Source organism: Heliangelus exortis, chromosome 8 (genome assembly GCF_036169615.1).
Source record: "Heliangelus exortis chromosome 8, bHelExo1.hap1, whole genome shotgun sequence".
Lineage (NCBI taxonomy): Eukaryota > Metazoa > Chordata > Aves > Apodiformes > Trochilidae > Heliangelus > Heliangelus exortis.
In genome coordinates, this window is record NC_092429.1 from 21,193,725 (window position 1) to 21,206,153 (window position 12,429).

General features: G+C 35.8%; 1 protein-coding gene across 3 annotated transcripts in view; it reads right to left on the reverse strand.

Annotated features, from left to right (window-relative positions):
- VAV3 (vav guanine nucleotide exchange factor 3) overlaps positions 1-12,429 on the reverse strand; it is a 158,572-nt gene that overhangs the window by 72,532 nt on the left and 73,611 nt on the right. For all 3 annotated transcript variants that reach the window (XM_071750979.1, XM_071750978.1, XM_071750977.1), the window contains exons 12-15: positions 10,226-10,312; positions 9,706-9,791; positions 9,211-9,343; positions 8,777-8,886 (exon numbers count right to left, since the gene is read on the reverse strand). In XM_071750979.1, the coding sequence (XP_071607080.1) occupies positions 8,777-8,886; positions 9,211-9,343; positions 9,706-9,791; positions 10,226-10,312 (416 nt within the window). The remainder of the gene's footprint in view (positions 1-8,776; positions 8,887-9,210; positions 9,344-9,705; positions 9,792-10,225; positions 10,313-12,429) is intronic.

A 12,429-nucleotide genomic window follows, 5' to 3' on the forward strand; every position in this document is an offset into this window, starting at 1 on the left:
CTGTTATTATTCTGCAGTCCATGTTGTGCTTCTAATTTAAAAAGCTCCATACAGAACTGTTCAGAATTATGGATGCCCTGAGCATGAACTGCTGAAGAACATTTTAAAGTGCATGTGACATAAAATTTGATGTTGTATTCATGCAGCACAACCCCCACATATGAAGAAAATGGCACAGGTTAATACCAAGGACACAAACTTTTCATTCCAGTTTCATTTATTCTCCTAATATCAGCCATCCCTCTAAAAAAAATGCATCAATAAACCTATTTCTAAGTAATTTCTAAGTTATTAATTGCTAATAGAAATTTATGAAGAAACCTTAAGCTAAAATTCCTGTTCTGTTCTGAAGCGACCTTCCAAAATGTTAAGCACCATAGAAGCTGCCCATGATAACTGATACTTAGCATCTCTGAAAATTCTGGAATATTTAACTAGGAAATAAACCAAACATTTGTCACATATTCAAATATTTTAAGTTATAACTTGGACAGCAGAATTCAAAAAACAGAAAGCCACATACATTACTGTCAAACAAGACAAAAAGCTTTCATCCAAACTTCATGAGAAGAATTTCATGCAAAGCTGGTCCCATTAGATATTCAACCTCACCCCCAGCAGCAACACAGCAGAATTCCCTTACAGCCCCATTCTCTGCAAACATCAGAACCAGCCTTAGATTTGTACTACCCTTTCTTTTCATTTCAACCATTTCAGCTTTGTGCAGCTATGACCATTTCAACTGCTCACTTCATACAAAATGCCTTCTTCAAATAAAAAGGCAATTGTGCAATAAAACAAGAGCGAAGGAACAAAAATACAAATAACACTTTTTCCATCTTTACAAGGATTTTATTATTTATTGTAAAAAGGTGAAGAGAGAAAGTGGCATTCCTAAAGGATATATTCTAACTACAGATCTGCAACACCATTTCACAAAAGATGACTTTGAGCTCCTTTTCTACCTTCTCTTCTCAGAAGCAATGCTGATTACTTATAGCTAATTCATTTCCCCTGTTCCAGCTAGGCCACATTTCAGAGTCATCTTTGAAGATGCTATTTACTGAATTAATCAATCAATCAATTCTCTGTATGCTAATAATCAAATATTCTGGTTTGTCACATCAAAGAATCTCCATCAAGAAGACATGTTATATAATTAAATTAACCATATCGCAAGTAACTTGTGCTTTTGATCAGGAAAACACAACATCTAAGTCCTCATTAAGATATTTGCTTATTTGATCATATGGTGAGTGGCCTTTTTGCGAACAAGTAAATTAACTTTTTTGGAACATACTGCATTGCTTTGTTTCAAACAAAATGTTTTTCCTTTTTCCTTATCAGCCTACTCCTGAAAATATGCAAGATTAACTGCTTTGAGCTAACCTATTCCTACATAATATTTTTAAACAGCACCTGATAGGAACAAAGCTCTGTCACACATTAGTATTTATAAATGAAAACCCTCAGCATTTTATATACTTCAGTACTCTGAAGTTAATTCACTTACATGAAGTGAACATTCATGTATTTGTGAAAGCTCTAAGACTTACAAATCCAAGTTTACAAAGTTGCTTGCCTTGATAAGCTTTTATCATATATTTCCATTTATCTGATTTAATCATATATTTACACTTAACTGAGTATATATGTAAATTACCATACAAACACCTGGATCTGCTAAGAAAAAAGGTAGCATTGGTTTGGAGGGAGAAACTAGGACATATTTTCTTACAGCCAAAGTATCAGGACAAAGATGCAGCATTCCTCACTTAAAGACTGAAAAAAAAAGCAATACTTTGAGCAAAAAACAGTGTTTAGCTGATGGTTTTATTTTTATGAAGCAGTGTCACTACAAATTTATATAATCGAATTTTAAGAAACACTAATCTTCACAGCAACATACCTCACGTGATGTAATGTAAGTTGAAAAACATAAGAACTGTAGAATCTTTTACTTTTGCTACAGAAGTCATGCTGTCATTAAATCATTGAACAGCTAGGGCTAGAAGGGACCTGAAGATCATCCAGTTCCAACCCCCCTGCCTGGGCAGGAACACCTTCCACTAGACCAGGCTGCTCAAGGTCCCATCCCACCTGGCCTATATCAAAATATATTTATAATCTCCAAGTGTTTACACACTGTTTTCATAAATTCTGTTTTGCTTTCACATTCTATGCTGTCCTCACACTATGCTCTTAAATCATAATACACATCTTCACACAGCTCTTGCTGAGTCTGAAATAATCTAAAGAAATTGCCTAACTATATGTATGTTGTGAATGCTTGCTTATGATGCTGAAAAACATCTTATGAAAAACAACTGGAGTCTTAAGCAACCATTCTTCTTTGGTAGACATGAACTTGGCATTTACTTTTGCAGTACTGAAATATTTATACTGATGGAGAAGCCCAGGCAGACACGTTTGTTTATTGCTTTGGTAACCTATGTGAGATTGGTATAAGAGAAACACCTTTGGAGGCTATTTTTAAAAATGAAGCAGCTGTCTAAGGCTTTTAAAGTGCTCTGATAAGAAAGCAGTAATGTGTCAGTGTTCAATATGTCACAGCTTAAATATTCTTTCAGAAGTCTTAATGCACATGCATTATTAATGCACAGGCTGAGGGAACAGATCTATTTGAGCTGAATCTGACCAATGTTATTAGTCACAGAGTGCAACCAAATTTGAAAACAGGTATGGTAATGGGTAACAGAACACTTTTCACCTGCTTTTTTTCCTGTTTTCTTTAAAATTTAGAAAACCACTAAGTTCTATCTGCAATTTATATAGCTTATTTAATCTGAAGTACTGCCCTCACATCTATCAGGTTTGAGAATCTATGGATCTCAGGATTATTTCCTTACAATCAGATGAAGCTTTCTGCATCCTTAGAGTTAAAAAGTGTGAATTTATGTCTAACTGAAATAGTTATTTTCCAAGAACATATTAAACTGTACCTGAGCCGCTGTACAAACTGTAGTGACCTAAAACTGAAATACAGTGTAACTAAAAATAAAACCACTAATTTTTCTGAGGGCTGTACAGCTTCATGTCTGAAATTTCTTTTACTTGGAAATTTTATATATATATATGTTTATATAAATATTTATATATATGTGATTTATTCACTCAGTGCAATTAATGCATATCCTAATCACTATAATAATCTCGTGCTTTCCACTTATTTTTCAGGCATTACTAATTTCACTAACAATGTCAAAGCAAAACCCACAATCAGAACGCTTCTGAAGGTAAAATTTTAACTAAGTTCATTTTTTTTTAAAGGCCGATTCCTCTGTCTGCAAAATGTTTTCATGCACTTTTCAGACTGTGAAAGACAGATGTTTAATTAAGCCTAATTAAAAGACATGCTACAACCCTACTGCATGACAGAAATCTAGCAGTAATAAGGCAGGACCCCAGTGCCTTAAGCTTTGTGGTAAACAACCTCCACATAGCCCTTTCCAACCTGAATTCTTCTGTGATTACATTTTAAATTGTATTTCTGCGTAATATATACTCAACTTTGGTGATGGCCATTTTGAGAGTGGACTGCAAAGTACAACTGAAAAAACAGAGAAAGATTTTCTTAAATCAGCAATTTGGATATTATTATATATATAAAAAAAATACCAGCACAAGCTGGCATGTAATATTGCATTCAGTTATTACATTAGTGGCCTCAGAAAGTTAGCCAGAGAAAAAATTTCATATGTGGACTTTCTCTTTCGCTGAGAATATGTCTGCTGTTGTGAGGAAGAAAACAGACCTGCTCTATGCTTGTCACAGTTTCAGCTGTCTCCAGCAGTAACTATAAACATCAAGCATTATCAGTCCTAGAAGCAGACACTGAAAAACTTGCTGTTAATTTCAGCAAGTGCAGCTACTTACAAGAGACTTAGCTGAAAGCAAAATTACAGGAGAAAATTATCCTGGCCCAAACCATGACACTGCCCTACTGTGATCAAGAAATAAACTACACACAAAGAAATTTTTAGTGGATGTAAGCAAGAGCTTAGCATCAACATGAAACAGCTTTAGTAAAAATCATTTCGATATTTGCTCTATCATCATGAAATCAAAGAGAACAAAATTCATCACAACAAAAAAAAATTAAAAAACAAACAACCAAACCAGTTACCATTTAGTAAGATATGAAGCCTGATAATTAATCAGGCAAGAGTTCTGAAGAGCTATAAATGAAGTATATACACACATACTACAGCAGAGGACAGCTTCAACTTTCAAGCAGATTTTCATTTTAATAAGGAATTGGTTGTGTACATTCTTTAACATGTATTTGTCAAGTATTTTTTAAAATAATAATTTTTAAAACAAGAAAAACATCTGTAGGAGAGCTTTCTAGGGGAGAAAAAAAAAAGCTAGTCAATGTTCCTACCTCTTAGTGTAAGCTGAGTAACATAAAAGTATCAAGTATTTTATGTATTTATAGGTGTGAGACATTCCATGTTGGTTCTGATTCCTCTGGTTGTTTTTAATACGGAAGAAAATAGATTAGACAGGATATGATAGCAGAAAAATCAAACAAAATTATGCCTCACACTCACAGTTTTTCAGGCTTTTAATGGCTGGGTTAGAGCACAGAAACCATACACTTTATCACATTGCTGACAAATTTTCACTGAATACATGATGTCTCTAATTTGGCTGAGTAACTTAGTGCAGTAATTTAACTGTACACTTCTGTTAATATTATCTTGGATATGGAATGACTCTGCATTTAAACCTAATGCTACTTTACATGCTAGATTAAACATTCCACATCTAGTAAAGACTTTGTAGCAGTAACTTTTAAAAGATACTTATTCACCCACACAGCTATAGGCTCATCCATTGCTATGGACAGAGTCCCAAGAACAAAATAGCAACTGCTCAAATCAACCACTATTGCTTTAAAGCAGCTCTGAGGCAATAAATGGTTACCCTCCCCCTGAACCTGCAGAAGTTCCATTCCAGCAGTGAGGTTGACTGGCACACCAAGAGGGAACTCAGCCATTTGTGATGTGATGGCTCCCATTAAAACATCCTCCACTCATCTTTGCCTACTAGCTTTATGTATACCTCCCAAACACATATCAGATTTGTGAGTCCAACGAGTTTCAGCTTCAAAAGCTTGACTGCAATGATAACTGCTGCTTCAGTGCCCTACTTCATTTTATTGTCATCTAGAAAATCCAACACTACCAAATAATCAGTACTGTAACACGGAATGGGGAGTGACTCCACCTTAACTGTGCAGATTACTGTGAATGAAATTCAGTGTAGCCATGCCATGTTACCATTGCTGCTGAAGATGTTGTGTATGAAAAGGTCTCATCATTAACTCTCATGAAATTCTTGGATAAGAAAAATTGAGGCCTCTTGGTATTACATACTTTCTACAACAGAAGAAATACTGTTGTATAGTAGCAACAGAACTACAGTTTCATGTGACCAGTAACCCATCATTCCCAACCTTCCTCCCAAAACAACTTGCTGTATACCACAGTAACAGAGCAGGCCAAGAGGTAGAATGTTTACAAAGATTAGTGAAAGTAGTTTTCTAACAGAAACTTAGTCTGAAAAGTAACAGTTTGGAAACTGCACTGGGATTTAACCCTTCCTTCCTTTAAAGATTTTCCATGTCAAGTTTTCCTGCCCTCCAAACCTAAACCTTGTGTCCAGTTCTGGGCCCCTCGGTTCAGGAAGGAGATTGAGGTGCTGGAGCAGGTCCAGAGAAGAGCAAGGAGGCTGTGAAGGGATCCACCACAAGTCCTGTGAGGAAGGGCTGAGGGAGCTGGGGGTGTTTCGTCTGGAGGAGGCTCAGGGGAGACCTCATCACTCTCTACAACTCCCTGAAAGGAGGTTGAAGCCAGGGGGATGTTGGTCTCTTCTCCCAAGTAGCTACAAGTAAGACAAGAGGGCATGGACTCAAACTCTGCCAGGGGAGGTTTAGGTTGGATATTAGGAAGAAATTCTTTACAGAGAGTGATCAGACATTGGAATGGGCTGCCCATCTGCTGGAGGTGGTGGATTCTCTGTCCGTGGAGGTTCTTAAGAGACTGAATGTGGCACTCAGTGCCATGGTCTGGTAACCACAGTGGCAGTGGATTAAGGGTTGGACTTGATGATCTCAGATGTCCTTTCCAACCCAGATGATTCTGTGATTCTATGATTAAACCAAGTCCAGCCAGCAAAGTAGTGCTTTCCTTTATTTCCTACTCCATCAATAACATAATCTTCCCATAACTGGAGACAAATTCTCATCTCAATGACACAATTATCTCAACAGTAACTGTCTTTTCAGCAATATAACTATAATCACTGTTCACACACTGGTATAAACACCTAAGCTCCTAAACAAAAAAAATAAAAAATTACATCCTAGTTAACATATTTATGCCAATAAAACTCTTCTAGTGGCAATAAGATTAATTCTTAACTTAAAAATAATGGTAGATCCTAATTTAATCTTTTGTTATATTTTTAGATAAACACTTGCATAGACCTGACTTCATACAGAAATGCCATCACAAAGGAAACAAAACAGCATGGAAATTTCTACCCAGAACTTAATAAGCAACTTCATTTCTGATGGTCAAAAACTAACAAAATTCACCCCTTGAAAAGTGATCTTTTTCTAGTCTCAGTAAAAATCTTAAGTAATGAGAAGTATTTTGCCCATAGAAGCAGCAATTATAATTGAGTATGGTGAATAACAGCATGATTTCAATCATGGCTACACTTCAGAGCACAATCACACTGGAACAGATAACCTACAGAGTAGGAAATGAGACCCCTGAAAAACAAAATTAAGAAATCCAGCCAACCAGTTCTTCAAAACACTTGGCTTAATTTATTTCCAAATACAGACTCTTGTGCCTCAACATGCATTAAAATGTAATTATTGCTATATACACCAAGGAATGTTTTTGGGATAATTTACTGAGGGAAACGTTATGAAGTCGAACCCATGCAACAGAGTTGGGGGAAAAGTATAAAAACTTCACAAAGCGTAAAAGCTTTGCCTTGCTACAAATATAAGGGAGTAAAAGCATTGCCCAATGTAAATAATGTCACTTATGTTTCATCTCAGCCTGGACTTGCAGCAACCCTGCTGCTCCAATTCTCATGCCTCTGCATTAAGGCCTTCAATCTTGAAGGAACAAATTAAATTAGAAGTATGAGTTTGCAAGGAGGGCAAACATCTGCAGAAGACAAGACTGACACCACTACTCTCTTTTTCAACAATCAGCTCAATACGCCCAAAAGGAAAGGGTAACAATAATTTGTCAACCCTTCCATCCCCTTTGTTCTACTGAAGAAGGGCAACTGACAGCAGTAAACCATTGCTCACAAAGGCACCCTCATGAACAGCTGGCACCTAACACTGTGGAAGGATATACAGCTGCAATATGGTTCTTCATGGGACCATAAAGCCATTTGGGAAGGACAGAGGATATGTTCCTCATAAAAACCATAGCTCTCTTACTGCTCTCCTTAGCTGCCTTGTTTAATTCAGCTAATTTTTTTGTGCACCAGGCCAGGATGCCTTAAGAGTGAGTGATCAATAGTTGCAATGCTAAAGCTGATAAATCTGAACTTTTCACACACGCTTTTGCTATGCTTAAATAAATATCAATGATGACAGTACAGGAAATGCAGTAGGGAGAGCACAAGGACAAGAGGCAAAGTATTCAGCTTTCTGCACACACACAAATGAACTTATCTTCTCATCCCCCCTAGCCTACCCGGAAATTTTTGTCTTCAGTAAGATCAACAAAATCAGCAAGATGAGAAACCTAGTAAGGGGGACTTCTAAGTTCTATCTGACCACCCCAGGCTCTACTCCATTTTGTTTTCATTTATAGCATTAGCACACATCACACTAAGGCTTTAAAGACATATATAGATTTTATGAGCAAGTTTTGCTCACATCAGCTCATGGCAGCCTTTTTTCCAAAACAATGTACCTGTATAATCACATCCAAACCTATTTTTATTAATGCTGTCTGTCTATTTTCATTGGGATTATCTCAATCACCTTAACACTAATTTTTGTTACCATAAAGCAAGAATCACCCTGTTATCTGATTGCCTTGTTCACATATTTTAAATTTAATCAGAATATCTGAGGTGTCAATAATCATGTTTGACTTTCTGACAAGAATGAGAAATGGAAATAAAACTCATGCTGCATAACAACAACAATCTGCACTGTTGTGTGTGAACAACTTTTTAAGAACTCTGAAAGCAACCTTTTTAGTTGAAAGATGTAAAGAAAGTTGGCCTTTTCAAACTCAATTTAATAAGCCAAATAACTCACTCCAAATACTGAGCAATAAATTACTTAAAAGCCACTAGGAAAGATGCCCATATTCACTCCAAAATCTTCAACACTGCCTATCAAAAAACATATTACAATTAATCAAAATAAAAGCAGGAAGGGGGAAAATTTACTATTATGTTACACATTTATTGCTAAATAATTCATATTTTCCATAAAATACTTAAGACAGTATTACTGAAAGTTTTAGCAGCAAGTTGGGAAGTAATACATAGCCTAGAGTGCTTTCTTTCTTTTCCAAGAAGAGTTTTAGGGAAATATTCTGGTCATGAAAATGTCTATCATTTGGTCATCAGAAGTCAAGTAAAGTAGGTAACTAGGCTGATTTTTAAAAATGTAAACATGAAAGCATCTCAGCATACTTTAAGTAATATCCTTACACTGGTGATGAATGTGAGTCTACCTTAATAAAAACATACTTACAGAGCCATCTGGAATTGTTCTAGCCATTTTTTCTTCAAGTCTTTAGTTTTGCAATAAACTTCTAGACCATTTTGACCTTGGATATGAATGAGGTAGAAGCCATAAGACCACTGCATAAAAAGATCAGTAATATGAAGGTCACAAGTTATGAAGAAAAGATAAAAATAAAGAAAAAAAATGAAGGTGCATTTGTACATTTCCTTAATTCCCTGATGCTGGGAACTACAAGACCACATAATTGTGTTTACTTAAGAGTAACGTAAACATTTTAACTACATCAAAATAAGCAAAGTTGAAATCCCTAAACATTCACTTCAGCTTATATTTAAAGCATAGAACTTTGCAAATCAATTGGATATACATTCTGAACGCCTACAAAATGTTTCAAATTGCTGTTAAAAAATACATTTTATATGAACTAACAACAAATTTACCTTCTTATTTTCTTTATCGGTAGTGGGGTTATTTGTAATTTTGTATTTCTGAAGATCTATTATTTCCTTCATTTCATAATTATCACCTCTCCGTTTGCAAACGATTACAGCCAGATCAAACAAGAAGATATGCCTATAAAAATCCAATACAAAGATGGTTAAAAACACTCCAGAAAGCCAACAACCGAAGTCTTCTTTTAATTTACACACCCTTGCTTATGGCACATGAAATATTGAAGGTGAACAATGAAACTACTGTATAACGAACACTGAAAGTATGACTTACTGTTTGCAAGGGACTTAAGTGATCTTAGATGAGAACATAATAGATTACTTCCCATGAATCACTTTGCTAATTCACTTGGTAAATGGTGGATAGGCTCTGTGAATGCACAGTGAAATGCAAAGTGCTTTCAAGACTCATTGAGCTGACCTCAGATCTAAAAAGAAAGTTACAGGCTTTTTCATAGCAAATGCCAGAAGTCATGCCATCACCTGTCTTGCCTTGCACGTTTGTCTAAGGTAGTTATCCTTATTTCCCCATCACCTTGAGGTCTTCCATACTGTAAGAGGGAATGATTCTGAAACAGAAGCAATATGTATGATTCAATACAGCTGAAGTGTCAAAATGACAATACATGTACTCTTTTCACCTCAAAAAAAGACTTTTCAGGAGTCCAAGGACATCTTTTCCTAGTAGCATCTAAACTAAATATAATAAAGAACATGTCCATTCCATATTTGTCTTCAGATAGGAAAATTTTTCCTGTTACAAAAACACCTGATCACTATACAAATACTAACTTTTGACTATGCAAATATATTTAACTACAGACAGACCTCCAAACCAACAGATTTCTCTACTTAAATATTTTATGTCATTCTAGACCAAGCAAAGCATACTTATACTTAAGTCACCAAGAGTACCATAATCCCATATGATATGGAAGAAAAATATATTGTGTATTTGATCAAAAATTATTTTAAAACTGTATAAATGAAAAATATCACATACCAAATTCTCTATTGATAATTGAAACTGTCTAATTTCACGAAGTGTTTCATTATCTCTCTTCACTTCATTGACATATTGAGCCAGGTCCTAAAGCATCAACAGAAAAAAGGAGAAAAAAAGTTTTCCATAATTATTTTGCCAGCTTCTTTCTAATTTTGCCTTTGACTTATCTGCATATTTAATAACAGCTTTAAAAATAAAATTACCTTTACTGTTTGAGAATTACATAATTATAATTATAAAAGCCCCTGCATACCTTCAATCTGAGAATAAGATAGAAGGCAAATAAGAGTATATAGTAGAAAATATACATAAGGCAGTTTAAGGTGTAAACATAGATGCCTGGGTGCTTATGAAAATAGAAGGTGCTACTGCTCTGGTAGTAGGATCGTGCTCTTACTGTTGCACATCTGAAAGAAGCCATTACACAGGAGGTGTTTAAAGGGACTTGTAATGGGATATACTACCTGAAGTTGCAGGTTGAAATTATTGTCCCCTTTACCAGAATATGCTCTGAAAATGCTTGACTAATAGTGACAGTTTGCTGGGGCTTCTCTCCTTATGGCTAGAGATGAGGAATGAGCAGGAGTGGTAATTGGTAAGGTCAGGGATGATGAAAGCAGCAGCTGGAAAAGGCATTCTCATCTTCACACCTTGCTTTTATGTTATCCGTTCAATATGGTGACAAATTTGGAGGGCAGGAGAAAGATAAATTTCCCTCCTAAAACATTTTTAATCAGAATCTAAGAATAGCTGCAATCATTATGCTACCTTCCTAAAAGAACCTGTGCAGGATACATTTATATCAGTCTTAAAAGAGTTAGTGTAGAAATAAATAACCTCTATTCTTGCTGCTAAAAGAAAACTGACAGCATAATCCTTCCGAAAATTTTCTTTCTAGAGAGTCAGTACCAGTTTGCTGGCATTTTTTCCAAAAACATTTTATTTTTAATCACATTTGATTTTATTAAATTAAATTCTAGAAGCAACATACTTATGCTGCACAGTTACTTCCACTGCACTGCAGGGACCATTCTAAGAGAACACAGTAAATCAAGAAGGAAACAATGCTCCAGCCTTAAGGAGTGATACTCAAACCTGTGGGGGTGTAGAGTTTTTTGGAGTGGGTGTGTTCAGATTTTTTAATTCATTAGTTATGTCCTGCTAGCCAGCACGTAACTGCCACAGCCAACCTGGCAAGAGATTCTTTAATTGGTCTTTTATTTTCAGTCCAACAGCCAGCAAAAACAATGAATCAAGCCAGAAAATGGAATTAAAAAAAATAATTAGATAAAAAGGGGGAATAAAACCTAGGGTTTTTTCCTGGCCAATTAGTGGCAGCCAGGATGCATGAACTGCCACTAGATGGAAGCAACACTGTGCCATCCCATTTCAGATATCTCTCAGTGGGATATTATGATGGTGGCTCCCGCCAAACAGCAGAACACAAAAACAAGAAGCCAAAAATTTAATTTGTCAACTGGTCTGTATTCTAGACATTCAGGACAGACATTACAGCTCACATGAGACAGCTCTGTGGCCCAAACTAAGTCTTCCTACATGCGCAGTGTTGGCTTCTTTCCCCCTTTCTCCACAAAGAATAGAAAAATAACACGATTTCAGTACATGAAGTCACAATTTGTGCCATGAAGCCAAGTGAAGCAGAACTGTGCTTTATTCCTGATGCTGTGCAGAAGAACACATAGAATATTACCTTACACCTTGAGGCAGTACACTACATATACACAAGTATTTTTTTGTACCACTTGCAGGGTACAGTGACACATACTCTACCTTCATAAAGACACTAACAATTTAAAAGTTCAAGCTACACAAATCATATTAAGAATAAAGATTAAGACAAAAAAAGTCTTGTAAAGATAGATAACTGTCTTCATCTCGATGGGAAACTACTGACCTTGATCAGAATTGACTTATGGTGGCAGAAATAGTCCTAAACCTTGGAAGTGAAACCAACATAATTGAAACACCTGTTTTTCATTTCATTATATGACAGTGAAGTGATGTAGAAGTAAACTGAAATAAGGAAGTTCTATTTCATAAACCCTCAACTTCAGAAAACGGCTGAACTTGCTTCCCAGACTTGAGCAAACCGTCAATATGTACTTGTCCTGACATAGTTACAAAGCTCACAGTGACCCATGAAAATATGTTTGACCTGCTGTGAACATCATCTCCTCCAG